The sequence below is a fragment of the Pan troglodytes genome, chromosome 9, assembly GCF_028858775.2.
Source record: "Pan troglodytes isolate AG18354 chromosome 9, NHGRI_mPanTro3-v2.0_pri, whole genome shotgun sequence".
NCBI lineage: Eukaryota > Metazoa > Chordata > Mammalia > Primates > Hominidae > Pan > Pan troglodytes.
This window is the reverse complement of record NC_072407.2, coordinates 58,422,731-58,441,085: the sequence shown is the minus strand read 5'-3', so window position 1 is coordinate 58,441,085 and position 18,355 is coordinate 58,422,731. Positions and strand designations below refer to the sequence as shown.

General features: G+C 34.2%; 2 protein-coding genes across 2 annotated transcripts; one reads left to right on the top strand and one right to left on the bottom strand.

Moving 5' to 3' along the window:
* Positions 1-671: 671 nt before the first annotated feature.
* OR5J2 (olfactory receptor family 5 subfamily J member 2) lies at positions 672-1,610 on the bottom strand. The gene has a single exon (XM_521949.1). The coding sequence runs from the start codon at positions 1,608-1,610 to the stop codon at positions 672-674; it is 939 nt and encodes a 312-aa protein (XP_521949.1).
* An 11,276-nt stretch (positions 1,611-12,886) lies between these two features.
* LOC466549 (olfactory receptor 8K5) lies at positions 12,887-17,325 on the top strand. Its single transcript, XM_016922370.3, is given in 2 exon segments — positions 12,887-12,931; positions 16,444-17,325. Coding segments are annotated over 2 exon segments (927 nt in total).
* The last annotated feature ends 1,030 nt before the right edge of the window (positions 17,326-18,355 follow it).

Here is an 18,355-nt window from a genome sequence, read left to right as displayed (position 1 = left end):
GATAAAATGTGTTTTTAATTTTAAATACTTCAAAATGACTATATTATTCTATGCATGCAATTAAAATTTTTAAATCTTAAGCTAAAATTTTATGAGGCTTTTGCTATAATCTCAGAAGTAATCATAGGGGTAGCTACCCTCTCTCTTCAGAGTTTAAATCATAGAGAAGGAGATTAACAAAAACATGTTTTTGAAAGAGCTGGAGAGAAAATAATCTCTTCAGTTTATTTCTATGAGGGGCCTGCCACTGTTTAAAATATTTAAATTATAAGTCAATGAAGGCACATTTCAGTTATATAATTATATCTATTTTCTTGGAAATTCAAGGACTAGTTATTTTTTCCTAGAAAGTACCCTATTTTTATATCCCTAAGTGCAAGTATTATTATAATTTTGTAACCTCAAATAACAGAAAAGAACAGATGTAATACTGTACTATGTATTGATTATTATGTGAATAACCTAGAATATCAGCATAACTAAGTGATAGATTGTTGTTTTTGTGTTGCAGGTATGTGAATTAAGTTTTCTCTTCTGGCTGCCTCCTGAAATGCAACAAAAGTATATAGAATGAGAATATCTGTAAAGTCTTGAGAAGCTTTGGCATTCACGGAATTCTTGGAAGTGAGAACTGAATGACAGAATGTGGTAGGATTAATAGTGACTTGAAATTAACAGGGGAAATGTTTCATTTCTATGGCCCTTTTCACTGCCTCCTTTACGTCCTTGTTTCTCAAACTGTGTATCAACAGGTTTAACATGGGAATCCCTAGCGTATAGAACACAGAAACCACTTTCTCTTGTTCCACAGAATACTGGGAGCTTGGCTGAATGTAGCTAAAGCTTAAGGTACCATAGAATATGGTCACAGCAGTCAGGTGAGAGGCACAGGTGGAGAAGGCTTGCTGTCTGCCTGATGCTGAGTGGATCCTTAGGCTAGCAAAAGCAATGAAGATGTAGGAAATGATCACAGTCAAGAAGGTGGCCATGGCAATGACTCTGGAGAAGGTTAACAGCAACCACTCATTCATGGAGGTGTCAGAACATGACAGCTTTAGCAGTGAAGGAATGTCACAGAAGAAGTGGCTGACAGCATTTAGCCTACAAAAGGACAGTCTCCTCAAGCTGATTGTGTGGATTAATGAGTTAACTATTCCACCTATCCATGATCCTGTGACAAGCTCCACACACTTTCTCTCAGACATGGCTACAGTGTAAAGCAAGGGACTCACAACGGCCACATAGCGGTCATAGGCCATCACCGACAGTAAGAAGCCTTCTGTGGTGATGAACACTCCGAAACACAAATGCTGTACCATGCAAGCAGAGAAAGAAATTGTTGCCTTCACAACCAGGAGGTTCACCAGCATTTTGGGTGCAATTGCAGATGAATAGCAGGCATCCACAAATGAAAGACAGCTGAGTAAAAAGTACATGGGTGTGTGGAGTTTGGAGGTGATTTGGATTAAGAGGATCATGCCCAGATTCCCCAACAAGGTAATGGCGTAAATCACCAGGAACACCACAAAAAGCACAGCTTTTAGTTCAGCATGATCTGTCAATCCCAAAAGAATAAACTCAGTGACAACTGTAAAATTATCATCAGCCATATGTTTCTTTCTTTTTCACAAAATCTACTGTGAAAAAAAGATAGAGTCATAATTTGTCAGGGGGAAAATACATATATATTACATATATAAAGTATTTAAATTGATACATATTTTATACACATACACATGCACAAGGATAAAATACAGACAACTACTGATGTTGTTCTTCAGGCAAATAATCTTCTTTCTTGAATTCTGAGGATTTTCATCAATAAATTTAGCAAGTAGGCTAGATAGTCTCTAATATTTTTTCCAGTGACACTTTATGTGCTTATACCTCATAGAAATCGATGTGTAAAAATGATTTTTTCTCACAGCATCTGTCTCTGAAATGTCTAGCTCCATAACAAAGTGCCATCAAAACTGATAAAACACTAATGATAATTTAAATGAACAGCATGTAAAATACATATTGTTAGAATATTAAATTACCATTCAATGAAACTCCTTTCTGGTAATTTTTTGGTTTGTTTTTGAGTAAATAAGAAAATTTTCTAAAATTGCCTGTATTTTCTATTTATAGAGGGAATTAATCTACAGTTGCATTATTATAGACAGCAAAGTGGCCACAATAATGAAGTAAGGTGGATCAGGGACCCACAGTGATGACATTGGAAAATGCCAGGGAGCCAGGGACTGGCCTCTGTGACTATGGGTGGCATGGTGTGGCAACACCAAACTCTGAAACTCATGAAATAACACCCTGTCTCTTGAATGACACCTACTAAAAGAAGTGGGGATTCTTAACTCTAGGTAATCCTCCCTGCAATCATGGTGGGAGAGTAGCCCTAGATCATTTACTCTGAGATTGAGGACCTAGAATCCCACACATTGCATGAAATGGAGCCTTCCTGGTTTTTTTTTCTTTTTCTGAGACTTCAAATAATTTTAGGCAATAAAACAAACTCAGTAATTTAGAACATGAATATATATACTCATCAAATATTCTGTGATACTTCTTCCTCTTATTCATCCTATAAAAGGTAGTTTAGACAATTTAAGACTTTCTAAAAATGTAATTTCAATTGGAACAATACACACCTGCACCTCCTATTCAAAGCTGTTCACCTATGTTTCGTAATCAACTATCTCCCACTCTTATTTCCTATTAAATGGATTGTGGTTTTAGAAATGATGAGAAACAAATAGTTATTGATTCAGTCTATGTGTAATTTGTACCCCTTATTAATTTTAATTAAAATATTTCAAAGACAACAATGGTGAAAAGTGAAAATACATAGTTGACAATAACTGGCTTCATTTAATTGGACAAGTTAACTTATTTCATCCAAGATATAAAATTACTTCTCTAGAATCCCTGAGTGTATTGAAGGAGTGTATTGAAAAATACTTTATTACAATGAAGTATTTTTGTTTCTCTAACAATTAACAAATTAGATAGTTACATAAGTATATGAGGCATAACCAGATAGATAGATAGAACAGTGATAGACACTTAGTGTAATATATTTTGATTCATAGTGATCAGGTAAAGCTTTAAAAACTTTCTAATTGATTTCTTTGATGCAGCATTTCTGCAATGTTTAAGCACTACTTTTATTTATTTATTTTAGTAAATGTTTATCTCAAGTTATTCACTAACTAGCATTGTTAAATATAACATGAAAATACATATTTTTTAATGATTTTCTACATGATCTTTAGTAATTTCCAACAGATATGACAATATGGATGAGTACTGTAAACAATAATCCTAAGTATTTAAAAACTGCATTTTTATACAACATATATGCTCTTTTTTCTACCACTCTTAGAATATCAGCTGGATAGTTTTCTCAATAAAAGAGGAATACTTATAGATATGAATTATAAGTATAATTTAGAAAATAGTATGTTTAAAGAAATTAGAAATTAAATTAACTATCAAAATGTATGTGTACAACTTTCAGCAAAATTAGGTGGAAATATTGTAAATGGAATCACATAATAAGGCACAGTGTTAACTTACAGAAAATTTAAGATTCAAAACCTTAAGGATTTTATCTAACTGAAAATTTCAATTACCTGCAGAATGAATGCTAAATATGAAAAAATAAATATTCAAATGAATGAATAAAACTTACCAAAGACGGAAAAATTTTTAAGGGATGGGTTTGCTTAAAATGCTCATGTCCATCTCCGTTTTCTTACTGTTCACTTAAAAATGCAATCAGTTAATACATTTTTCTGAGATTTGGAATGATCAATATTATAATGGTAGTTAACTCAAGATCATTCAGTAAAAATAATTCATATAAAACCTAGGTTTCAATATAGAATGAACATAATGGAAACAAAGAAATGATGATTATACATCTTTAATTGTTTATGAGAACAAATTATAAGAAGGTGGAAGTCTATACATATATATAAATGTATATATGCATTTTCGTGTGATCAAATGAGGCCAGAGTCCCTGTAGTTCAGAGTCTATGTAAAGTAACATAGCAACAACAAGAAAATTACACACTGTTTTGCATCCTGTTTTCTCAAGAGACTTTCTCAAGATATCTCAATGGGAATGGTATTCTCTGAGGTTTGCAATATTACAAAAAGAAAGGTTCAAAAAGTGAAAGAAGGCTTAAAGCCATGGATGAGAAAATAGTAGAAATAGTCACACTTTAAATAATGTGCTTAAATTGCATAGCATTTTATTAAGATTAACTATTACTACAACTACCCTGTGTAAGGCAAAAATGCAAAAGGAAATCCAATTTGATAATAGCCAGCCTATTAAAAAACTTTTAGGATGCAGCATCCCACCTCCTACCTCCACAAATTCCTGTTGAGAGTCTAAATCTGCCTTCCATATAGCAGATAGAACGGCCACTTATCACTCCTATCGAATGTGATATTTAGCTTCAATAGTCTCATTTCTTTAACAAATATTTCTGGGGGACAAAGACAAGCTATACGTTGTGTAAGGCACTAGAAAAATATGGATTGTCAATAACAAACAAGGAAGGAAACATAGTTAGACTTCCTCTTCCAGCAAGTGGAGGACTATTAGGTTGGTGCAAAAGTGATGGAGGTAGGAGACTCGCTTGAACCCGGGAGGCAGAAGTTGCAGTGAGCCGAGATCACGCCATTGCACTCCAGCCTGGGGCGACAGGAGCGAAACTCCATCAAAAAAAATAAAAGAAGATGGTGGTTTTTGCCATTACTTTTAGTGGCAATTAAAAACTGCGATTCAGTTTTTCCCATTAAAAGTGATAGCAAAAGAAGGCCAGGAGCGGTGGCTCACGCCTGTAATCCCAGCCCTCTGGGAGGCCAAGACGCGCTGATCACTTGAGGCCAGGAGTTCCAGACCACCCTGGTCAACATGGTGAAACCCCGTCTCAACTAAAAATACAAAAATTAGCCGGGCGTGGTGTTGGGCGCCTGTAATCCCAGTTACTTGGGAGTCTGAGGTAGGAGAATTGCTTGAACCCGGGAGGCAGAGGTTTCAGTGGGCCGAGATCGCCCCACTGCACTCCAACCTTGGTGACAGAGCGAGAATTAAAAAAAAAGAAAAGAAAAGAGAAAAAATACAACTATTAGCAAAAACCCCGATTACTTTTGCACCAACCTATAGATATAACTGCACTCCCCTCAAAAAATATTTTTTGAAGAGTACATTGAAATACAAATTATAAAAGTAAAAGATACTGTGACATTTGTAGATTTATTCATAAAAATAATTGAAATTGTTTTTGTGCACAGAGGAAGAAAAAAAAAAAAACAGAAAACCAGGAGAAAAAAATGAAGTTTACACTATGATGCTCCTGGGAGTATTTTCAAACCTTTTTAAGTGAGGTTCAATTTGTTCAAAATAGATGCTAAGCCTGTGGGTCCATAAACAACACAAAATTCCATTGAAACCCAAATATAAATCCAATACTTTTGAAACACTGGAATTATTATTGTAAATACTAGGTAAATCTGCTTATCAGCAAAAATTTTAAATAAACCTGGCCATCATGCTCTGGCACGTTGTAAGGGAAAACACCTGACCTGTAAATCAGCAACCACAGCCCTTCCTCACACGGAATGAACTTTGGATTTTGCTTCCTGCACAACTGAAGCAACCTCAAGATGAGAAACAATGCACAGTGGTCTACATTGGAAACATTGTGGGACATCTAACAAAAGCAAATTGAAATCTATGAATGGATGCTTTTTCAACACAGCCTTCCAAGATTATCACAGAGAAGATTCTGTTAAATGTAAACTCACCATCTAATTGCAACACACAAGAAAGCACGTCTTCAAATTAACACAATAAATCTATTTAAAATGTTCAGAAAAAAAATATTGTCAAAAGGTCAAGGAAAGAAAAAAGCAAAGAGTATAATACTTCCTCCAAAAAGAGCTGGATTACAGGCTGATTGAACTAGTTATGTTCTAAGCAATGAGTGAATAAACACTCTGAGAAAGTCTAGTCAGAGAAAATCTGTAGATTTCACAGTATTGCAGAATTGAATGAGGAAGGAAGACCATCAAAAACCAACAAAATAAACAGAAGAAAGCAAGCGTAACACATTTTCAGCTGAACAGGGACATATGATTTTTGATCCATGGCAGCATAAACAAAATCAATATTGGAATGGAAGATATGTCTGACAATGTTAAACTGGAGACTCCAATATAAACACAAGTAGAGCACCTGCTATTCTACAGAAAGCAAACTTCTATGATTTTCAGAGGAGATTATCTCCAATTAACTAGTTACTATGATGACCACAGCATTCCCAGATTTTTGTAGAAAAAAATATTCTTGTCTGTGTAAGCCCTTGCCAATCTGAAGAAAAAAATATGAATTTACTTCAATGACAATTTCAGGTATTTGAATCATCATATACATCTTATAAAATAACCATGAATAAATATAAAAACTAAAATTTTGTGACAATTGAGAAATAAAGAGTGAAAAAATTGTACTAAGTAATATTGCATGAAAGAAAATACCGGCCGGGCGCAGTGGCTCACGCCTGATATCCCAGCACTTTGGGAGGCCGAGGCGGGCGGATCACGAGGTCAGGAGATCGAGACCATCCTGGCTAACACAGTGAAACCCCGTCTCTACTAAAAATACAAAAAATTAGCCGGGCGTGGTAGCGGGCGCCTGTAGTCCGAGCTACTCGGGAGGCTGAGGCAGGAGAATGGCGTGAACCCGGGAGGCGGAGCTTGCAGTGAGCCGAGATCGCACCACTGCACTCCAGCCTGGGCGACAGAGCGAGACTCCGTCTCAAAAAAAAAAAAAAAAAAAAGAAAATACCATACCCATATTAATATCAGAGATTTTAACCAAAAATATTGAGATCATGATAGTCAATGTATAAAAATTAAAGTTTCAAGTAAGTAGGTAAATATTACAATTGTAAATTTTCATGCATCTGTACAAATTAGTGGGATCTGTAACTCTTTCCCTTCCTTTTCAGGGATGCATTAAAAATATTGACTCTAGCAAATTTTCTTGTAAAAATACTTTGGTATGTTACCAGTAGGACAATATCCAGGAAGTTCTTCTTTACAAAATGCTTTGCTTTTTGTAAATAATTTTGGAATTTATGAACTTATGTTTTCCAAGTAGGTGAGAAATGACAATTAGTTTCTATAACCAATATACTATATAACTGACCTAGTGTAAAAACTAAGAAAGCCTAAAGCTATGATCTAGTGAAATTGGCTAAGTAGACAGACAAAAAAAAAGAAAAAGCCATGCAGTGGGAAAGCTAGCAAAAAATACTGCCCTCTTGATATTGCTAGCACAATCTTTAAAAATAAAATTTATAAAAGAAGAAAAGAAAGGAGACATAAGATTTAGAAAAACTAAATTTCCCATATCCCCTGACCATGTGGGTAGAAGCTATTACATTCATAGGCAAGGCCACCCATCATTGGTCGCCTGGAAGCCTATAAATGTAGCCAGAATCACAGCTAGGAAACCATGGAATCCTAAGGTTATATTGATATCAAGCTGAAATATTTCACAGAGAAATATTAGCAGAAGAATGATAACCCTATGCCAGCATGCATTCTCTGATTAAAATGTGAGTGCGTAATATTACTAATTCTAGATACAACTAAATTGGAGAGATATCTTGGGGTGATTCTGATCTGCAAGTGGCTGCAAACTTCTATGACCTGACCATTCTGAAAGATGTGACAACTAACTTGTGATGAGTAAAGGCAAGATTTTTACAAATTTACTCTGAGGGAAGAAAACTGCACTATTCACTAAGAAATGGAAGGCTCCATCTGAAGATGTAGGGATAATATAGTTTACACGTAACCTAAGATTGCTGGTTTGACAATCAGAAAGACACAGTCGATTTAAAGTTTTGGCACATCGTGTAACCTCTCTTTTGGAGGGGGCTGGAAAATATTTGAGAAGCAGTCACTTATTTACTAGTTTAGATATCATGTATGTGGCTAAATTATGGTAAAAGATTCATGGTTCTCCAAAGAAAAGTGAAACTGAGAAAAAAGAAGAATTAAAAGGGAGGGTGTAATAATAAATAACCAGTGTAAGAGGAGATAGTACTTATCTTGACTGAAAATAAAAAAAGATTTTAAAAATGGATGAACAAAAATCTGTGTTGTAGAATTTTTATGCCTGAACCTAAAAATAAACATAAATAATATTGATTGCAAAAATAAAAAACATAGATAATATTTTTTTAAAAAATCAAGACAAAAGGAAGAATTTTGATGGGAAATTAAAAGCTATATTTTAAATTAGTTTTCTGCATTCATTTAGGTAAACAAGTTACTGTGGGGCAACAGTCCAATCAATGACTACAAAAAGCTGTGTGATTTTTAAAAATTATATCATGAAGCATCAGTGAGCTGTAAAAACAATGATTTTTACATAAACTAAAAGAACTTTTAGAAAATAGTAGAGAATTTTCAATCTTTCATTCACTGGACTGTTTACCTATTCTGAAATAGGCTGCTGGATCAAGCTTGCCCAAGTAGGGAGTCTGTCATGGAGGGGAAAAAACCTGCAAAGCTTTGGTGATCAGTGCTAGAATGACAAATTTGAAATTTCAGAAATCTCAAATATATGGCAGATTCTTCATGTGAAACATTTCTGGTGCTGTTATGTAGAGTTACATAATTAGATGAAATCTGTCAAATGAAGAGAGAAATCTGTTTCAGTCACTCCAGTGTATAAGAAAGGGAAAACTTCCACAGTGGCTGAACTAATTCATTCCCATCAACAGTGCTTAAGCATTCCCTTTTCTCTGCAGCCTGAACAGTATCTGTTGTTTTTTCACTTTTTAGGAATATCCATCCTGGCTGGTGTGAGATGATATCTCATTGGAGTTTCGATGCATTTCTCTGATGATAAGTGATGGTGAGCATTTTTTTCATATTTTTATTGACTGCCTGTATGTGTCTTCCTTTGGTAAGTGTCTGTTCATATTCTTTGCCCATTTTTTAAATGGAATTATTTGCTTTCTGCTTGTTGATTTGTTTAAGTTCCTTATAGACTCTGGATATTAGAATTTTGTCAGATGAATAGTTTGCAAATATTTTCTCCCATTCTGTAGGTTGTTTGTTTATACTGTGAAGAGTTTATTTTGCTGGACAAAAGCTCCTTGTTTTAATTAGGTCTCACTTGTCAATTTTTGCTTTTGCTGCAATTGCGTTTGAGGATTTAACCGTAAACTATTTGCCAACACCAATATCAAGAAGGGTATTTCATAAGTTTTCTTCTAGTATTTTTATAGTTTTTTGGTCTTACATTTAAGTCTTTAATTTATCTTGAGTTAATTTTTGTATGTGGTGAAAAGTGGGGGTACAGTTTCATTCTTCTGCATAGGGCTACCCAGTTAACCCAGCACCATTTACTGAATAGGGAGTCTTTTCCTCATTGCTTGTTTTTGTTGGTCTTGTCAAAGATCAGATAATTGTAGCTATGCAGCTTTTTTCAAAGAACTTAAAGCAGAGCTACAATTTGATTCAGCAATCCCGTAACTGAGTATATACCCAAAAGAAAACAGACCACTTTGCCAAAATGACACATGCACTCATATGTTCATCAGCATGCTATTCACAATAGCAAAGACATGGAATCAACCTAGGTGTTTATCAATAGTGGATTGGATAAAGAAAATGTGGTGTATATACACCACAGCCATAAAAAAGAATTAAATCATTTCCTTTGCAGCAACATGGTTGCATCTGAAGGCCATTACCATAAGCAAATTATGCAGGAACAGAAAACCAAATACCACTTTCTAACTGATAAGTGGAGACTAAACTTTGAGCAAACATAGACATAAACATGGGAACAATAAACACTGCAGACTACTAGAGTGGGGAGGAAGGGAAGGACGTGTGGATTGAAACACTATCTATTAGGTACTATGCTCTGTACCTGGGTACAACATTCTCATGTAACAAGCCTGAACATGTACCACTTGTATCTAAAATAAAGTTCAAATTAAAAAAAAAAAAAGGAAATCTTCCACTAAGATTTACTGCACTGAGTGTGAAACTTAGGTGAAAATACAAGGGAGAAAAAATAGCTAAATCCTTCTGAAAAAAAGAATAATAGGGGAGAAGTAGTAGCCTCTCTAGATTTCTAGGTATATTAGGTAGAGTATTTAATACAATTAAATATTGGCACAGGAATAAAAAAATAGATCAATGAGGTAGCAGAGATAGCATTGACTCAGTATCTTTAATTTACATATACATGAATTCCCAATTTCTAAAAAATTGATAAAGACAATGAACAGTGTGTCTTTCCAATAAATGACATTTATATATTTGAGTGTCCATATAGGCATGTAAGAGAAAGTATATAACCTTTTTTGATGATAATACATGTCTTATTAGAATAAGGGTAGAAATAACCAACATTTTAAAAAAAATAAACAAATCAACAGTGCTGAAATTACAAAATGTTGTCAAAGGAGGAAATAAATAGTAAAAAGATAAAACAAACCATGAAATAGAATATGTTTGCAATATATGCAACCAATGCAGATCCCACATCAAGAATTTATAGCTCTTACAAACAACAAATGGCTATATTAATAATACTTCAAGTCCTAAATATCAATAAAAGAAAGAGCACAGAGCTACCTCCTTGATAATAATCATCTATTTATACCCACGATTTCTTTGAATGTCACTGTGACTCTTATTGTTAAAAAAAAAAATACACACTCTTTCATTAAGTTTCAACAATTCTCAGAGCCAGGTAAATTTTACCTGCCAAATAAAATTCTTACTTATTTTCCTAAATCTTCATCTTCTAAACCTGTATTTCCAGTGTTTTCAAATCCTATGAAAAATATAAAATTTGTGTTTAATAGTGTGATGTGGGTGTGTTAAAAATGATTATTTGCAAATTTATTTGTGTGATATAACATTTCTGCATCACACTACTCATTGCTTAAACATAGCCAGGCTCATGAGCATTGTTTTATTATTAAATAAGTATTTCTATGGAACACAGAAAAATATAAGCTTCCACAGATAATAACATGCATTAGAATGACCGGGGCTGTTTTTAACTTTTATGTGTATAAACTCCATCAGAATATATGTAGGAAAAACTCTAGCCTACTAAGTGGTAGAATCAGAAATATAATAATGGTTACCTAAGGAGAGATGGGGCAAGTTGATTTACTTTTATCAATCATCTTTTTAAAAATTCACTTCTCTGTATATGAATAAGTGTGAAAATATATGCATAAATATAATGCTTGCCATATAAATGAAAGTTCTACTTACATGAAACATATTGGTATGAACTACTATTATAAGCATTACAATGAAGATTATGATTCCATTTGAAAATGCATTTTAGAGAATGTGACTTACATTATACGTGAATAAACATCACATTTACTCTAAATCAATCTGTTTCCATGCCCCATATTTTTCAAAATGTATACGAAAAAGTACTCTTACAATAGTTTTTGTTGTTGTTTATAAAAAAGATAAAAATTGCTTATGCTTTTCAAAATGTCATTCTTGCTAGCACAGTGTCATCTGGTTTGCTAAGTAAGAAGCAGTAAATATAAAATTGCTCAAATATTCAAAAAAACTTAACTTTAGTTGTAAATACCTGAGGTTGTGTTCTATGATCTCAGTAGTTAATGCAGGCTCCAGAATGCAAAAAACAGGATGTACTACATTTGAATTTGCAAAATTGATACCAATATTATTCACAGAACTTTTTGGTAACAGATAGCATTCATAAAACGATGGAAATTTGCGAAGTAATACAATCAACTAATGCATCATTACAGAATTGAACCTATAGGCAAACATTAACATCTATCATGTGATTTGACGATTGCTGATTTTTTTAATCTTGAAAGAACGTGAGGGAGATTCTTAAAGGAAAAGATGGATGAGAAGGGTGCAGAATTGGATTTACACCAAAATGGAATTATTTCATACATACATCTAGCTGGATACTTTAGGAACAGTTTATTATTACAAACTAAGGATTATAATAAGGTTATATACAACCCATCTTCTGTTGCTAGGCCATGAGTGTCTAAGAAGAAAAAATTTAGGTAAATACCTGAAAATTAGAAAATTTTAATTGGAATCATATCTGTCTATTTAGTTAATATGGAGATTTTCTAAAGATACAAGCAAATATCAAGCACAGAATTATCTTAATCTTTTGAGTACATTAATTCTTTAAATTCTTAGAAAAATGTTTTTATATTTCTAAAAGTCTATACACACAAATATATTCAGTTTTTCAAACATTAGACAATATATATGCAATTCTTGGATTGATTGGTTCATTCAAATATCATGGGCCTAACATCTCAGGAAAGCTCAGTTTTAAGGCTTTTTTTTTTCCTAAAATTAAATCAATTCACCAACTTTTCAGTCTTGTTTTCTCATGTGAATTATAAACGTTTAGTTTACAATGATTTATGAAAACACAGACACTGTAGAATTTATTGAATTTATATGAATTCTGGTAGAATAGTGTAGCACTGACAGTGACTTGAAATTAACATGAGAAATGTTTTATGTCTATAGCTCTTTTCACTGCCTGCTTTACATCCTTGTTTCTCAGACTGTATATCAATGGGTTTAACATGGGAATCACTAGTGTATAGAACACAGAAACTACTTTCTCCTGTTCCACAGAATACTGGGAGCTTGGCTGAATGTAGCTAAAGCTTAAGGTACCGTAGAATATGGCCATAGCAGTTAGGTTAGAGGCACAGGTGGAGAAGGCTTTCTGTCTGCCTGATGCTGAGCGGATCCTTAGGATAGCAAAAGCAATGAAGATGTAGGAAATGATCACAATCAAGAAGGTGGCCGTGGCAATGACTCCGGAGAAGGTTAACAGCAACAACTCATTCATGGAGGTGTCAGAACATGACAACTTTAGCAGTGATACATAATCAATGAAATATGCAGCAAAAATGCACAATATAAATGAATTTCAAAAGCAATATATTGAGTGAAGGAAGCCAGATAAGGAGTATATATGGTGTGATTCTTTGTATTTGAAATTAAAAAACAGAAAAAAACAAAATAAATCCAGGGATAGGATTCAGTTACCCAAGGATGGGGGGATGTTGTTTGGGATTAGGGTATGAGGAAAATCTCCTTATGGAGATTTGTATTTTAATGCAAGTGGCCTATGAGGATATAAAGCATAAGGAAACTTTCTTTGTTGTTGAATAAAGGCATAAGCAAAATATATGTTTAAGACTAATCAAAGTGTGCAATTTAGATTCATATTTTGCTATATGTTTCTCAATGTATATATTTATTTTAATTGACAATAACTCTACATATTTATGGCATACAATGTGATGTGATGATTTCATCTATATATGCACTGTAGAAAGATGGGTCATAGACTGTGCACCATGTTCCATAACAAAGTATCCTTAGAAGATATTCTCTTTGTTTGTTTGTTTGAGAGAGAGTCTTGCTCTGTCACCAGGCTAGAGTGCAGTGGTGCGATCTTGGCTCACCACAACCACCGCCTCCCAGGTTCAAGTGATTCTCCTGCCTCAGCCTCCCAAGTAGCTGGGACTACAGGCATGCACCACCATGCCTGGCTAATTTTTTGTATTTTAGTAGAGACAGGGTTTCACTATGTTGGCCAGGATGGTCTTGATCTCCTGACTTCATGATCCACCCGCCTTGGCCTCCCAAAGTGTTGGGATTACAGGCGTGAGCCACCGCGCCTGGCCAGAAGACATTCTTAAATCAGAATAGATAGCATTATTCAGTGATAAATATCATGGTCTTCGAATGACACAAACATATCCACTGAACATCAAATAAAATATTATTAACTCAATCCTTCTTTAGCTAGATCTTATGATGCTTGCAGAAATGTCAAGGCACTCTGATATTAGTTGCAATGTGATGTTCTAGAAGTTGGAATGAAAAGAGAAAGAGGGCTTAATTGATCATGGTTAATATATCTTACATTTGCAACTTTCACACCATGGGAGATGGTGTGTACTATCTTCAGTAGATCTTACTCTTGATAAGGTTGTACTAAACTTTATCCAACAGTGGTGTTATCTCAGAAAATAGGACAGTTGTTAGTATGGGCTTGCCATATGAAAGGACTAAGTATATATGTCACTTATTTAGAGATTAGGTTCTAATTTCAAATATTCTAGTTATCAAGTATGTGACTTCTGGAAAATTACATAGTTTGTCTGAGATTGGTGTGTTCTGAACATAGGAATAGTATTATCTAACTCACATGTAAGGGTTAAAAGATATATCTTTAACTCAGTGCCTATGATGTACTTTTAGATAAATAATAAATTCAAATAATGAATCTTTTATGATAATATGTCACAATTTCATCATGACTTTGGAACTATTCCAGTTTTACTAGGCTGAAGCTGATGGCAGTGTGATGAAGTATTTTCATTGTCACTTTAATTGCTGACTCAGTGTAATTGAGTGAGTACTTTTACATCGCATAGGTCCCCATGGATCTGTTCAGAGCATTTATGTTGTTTTCTTGAATTGTTCCTTATATATTCTCACTGGGAAAACGTATGATGGGCTAGATAATTAGCATGCATATGAAGGCAGCTTTTTAAAGTGTCTCAGATGATTTGGGCATAATGATCTGAATGAATTATATACTACTTCCTTAACGAACATGCCAAAAAGAAGAGAAAGCCCATAAATTCTTCCTATCCAAAGGTAAAGTACAAGTAATTTGAGAGAAGACAATTTGATTCTTCATTAAAGGTGAGTGGACAAAAATTGTCATTGATTTTGATTATTACCTGGGTGTGAGTAATTTTCTATTGCTGTAGATTCTGGCAACAGACATTTGTAGGGTCACTGATAGTTGATTCCTTCAAATACACCACAAAAATTCAGTATCCCTCTTAATAACCGGGGTTCCCTGGAGTAGTGTGATGTTTGAGAATTATCCTATGAGTTGAACAGAGGTCCTAGATCTATTGATTTGTGAGAATCAATAGTAGCATTTAGATATAGCAAATGAAGAAAAATTCAAATACATTAGAAATACAAAACCAAGTCATCAATGATCTTATCTTTTTCTTTTCTTTCTTTCTTTTTTTTTTTTTTTTTTGAGATGGAGTCTCACACTGTCACCTAGGCTGGAGTGCAGTGGTGCAATCTCGGCTCACTGCAAGCTCGCCTCCCAGGTTCACACCATTCTCCTGCCTCAGCCTCCCACGTAGCTGGGACTACAGGTGCCCACCACCACGCCCGGCTAATTTTTTTGTATTTTTAGTAGTGACGGGGTTTCACTGTGTTAGCTAGGATGCTGACCTCATGATCTGCCTGCCTTGGCCTCCCAAAGTGCTGCGATTACAGGCGTGAGCCACTGTGCCTGGCCAATGATCTTATCTATTAGAATCTAGAAAGGTTAAGATTCCCAGATACAATGCAAGATTTCCATTTCCATTTGACTTTCATATAATCAGGAAGTACTATGAACACATGTAATAAAATATTTCAAAAATAGTGTTTTAAAATATGTATTTTCTTTTTTTCTTGCTTTTTTTATTATACTTTAAGTTCTAGGCTACCTGTGCAGAATGTGCAGGTTTGTTACATAGGTATACATGTGCCATGGTAGTTTGCTGCACCCATCAACCTGTCATCTACATTAGGTTTTTCTCCTGATGTTATCCCTCCCCTAGGCCCCACCCTCTGAGAGGCCCCGGTGTTCCCCTCCCTGTGTTCCCCTTCCTGTGTCCCCTCTCTGTGTCCATGTTTTTCTATACAACATTTTACAAGCTTCAAATAATTTCTAGATAGTGATATTACATATATAAACTTGCATATTTTTGGTTTATTTTTACTACTGAGTTACTACTATTGTTTTCCTTTAAACAACAGGCATTACAAACTGATTGAGTAGCCTGTAAAATAAATAGAAAGAATTTTAAAAGTTATAGAGCTACCGATAAATCCCTGAACTATCATTAATTCCTAAAAGATTTCATCAAGGCTAAAGATTGAAAAATAATTCTTTTGCATACTTTTTGTATCCTGTCTTTTCTATTGGTTATCCCTAAACAGGGGTATTTAAAAAGTATGCATAATTATTCAAATACATTAGAAATATACTTTTTTTCCATAAGAAAAACAGGTAGGATACAAAATTGAGAAATCTTCAGAGAGAGATAATAATTGACAGCGACAATGGAAATAGACTGAATAAAAACTAAAACCATTTTAAGCGAAGTGTTGACTTCAGATTGGTGGGATTGATGTTGGAATTCTGAGTTTCCTTTGCAATTCAGTGCATCTTCTATTCTACCATAAAACCCTATGTGAGCAATTCCTGCAATACTGCAAATTTAAGATAAAGTTTTAGAAATAGAATAGTCAGGTTCTGTGGCCTGAGCTGTAGATTCCCCTTTTTGGAGTCTTCCTCGTCATCTACCTAATCACTGTGGTGGGCAACCTAACTATGATCATTTTGACCAAACTGGACTCCCACTTACATACACCTATGTACTTTTTTATCAGACATTTGGCTTTTGTTGATCTTGGTAATTCTACTGTCATTTGTCCCAAGGTGCTGGCAAATTTTGTTGTGGATCGAAATACTATTTCCTATTATGCATGTGCGGCACAGCTGGCATTCTTCCTTATGTTCATTATCAGTGAATTTTTCATCTTGTCAGCCATGGCCTATGACCGCTATGTGGCCATTTGTAACCCTCTGCTCTATTATGTTATTATGTCTCAGCGACTGTGTCATGTACTGGTGGGCATTCAATATCTCTACAGCACATTTCAGGCTCTGATGTTCACTATTAAGATTTTTACATTGACCTTCTGTGGCTCTAATGTCATCAGTCATTTTTACTGTGATGATGTTCCTTTGCTACCTATGCTTTGCTCAAATGCACAGGAAATAGAATTGTTGAGCATACTATTTTCCGTATTTAATTTGATCTCCTCCTTTCTGATAGTCTTAGTGTCCTACATGTTGATTTTGTTAGCTATATGTCAAATGCATTCTGCAGAGGGCAGGAAAAAGTCTTTCTCCACATGTGGTTCCCATTTGACAGTGGTGGTTGTGTTCTATGGGTCTCTACTCTACATGTACATGCAGCCCAATTCCACTCACTTCTTTGATACTGATAAAATGGCTTCTGTGTTTTACACTTTAGTAATCCCCATGCTTAACCCTTTGATTTACAGCTTAAGAAACAAAGAGGTGAAAAATGCCTTCTATAAGCTCTTTGAGAATTGATGTCAACTTTGTGTTTAATAATCAATTTGTAATATTGTTATAATAAATATATAATATAGATTAATGTCACTTGATAATTTTTTGTATGTATATAAATTTTCCAATTTTCAAATTTTTTAAATTGTTTTTTATTTCAATAATTTTTGGGAAGTAGGAGGTTTCTGGTTATATGAATAAGTTCATTGGGGTAATTTCTGAGGTTCTGGTGCACTCATAACCTGAGCAGTGTACACTGTACTCAATGTGTAGCCTTTTATCCCTCGCCCACACTGCACCGTTTTCCCTGTGTCCCCAAAATACATTATGTCATTCTTACCTATTTGTATCCTCATAGTTTAGCTCCCACTTATAAGTTAGAACATATGATATTTGGTTTTCCATTCCTGAGTTACTTCACTTAGAATAAAGGTCTCCAGCTCCATCCAGGTTGCTGTGAATGCCATTATTTTGTTCCTTTTTATAAGTGAGTAGTATTCCATCATATATATATAAATACACACACACATATACAGATAAAGAAAACGTGATATCTATATATATCATTTGATATATATATGGTATATATAAAGAAAATGTGATATGTATATCATATATATATTCTGGTTATATGGGTCCACTTTTTGTCATATATATATTGCATTTTCTTTATATATATCAGATTTTCAATGAGTAATCAGATTTTTGGATTTCATGAGATATATGTGTGTGTGTGTGTATATGTATATATATATTATATATATATTTTATATATATAATATATATACATAATATATATATACATATATATATATCTTGCATTTTCTTTATCCACTAGTTGGTTGATGGACATTTAGGCTGGTTACATACTACTGCAATTGCTAATTTCCCTGCTCTAAACATGCATGTGCGAGTGTCTTTTTCACATAATGACTTCTTTTCCACTGGGTAGATACCCAGGAGTGGGATTGCTGGATCAAGTGAAAGTTCTACTTTTACTTATTTAAAGAATCTCCATACTGTTTTCCAAAGTGGTTGTACCAGTTTACACTCC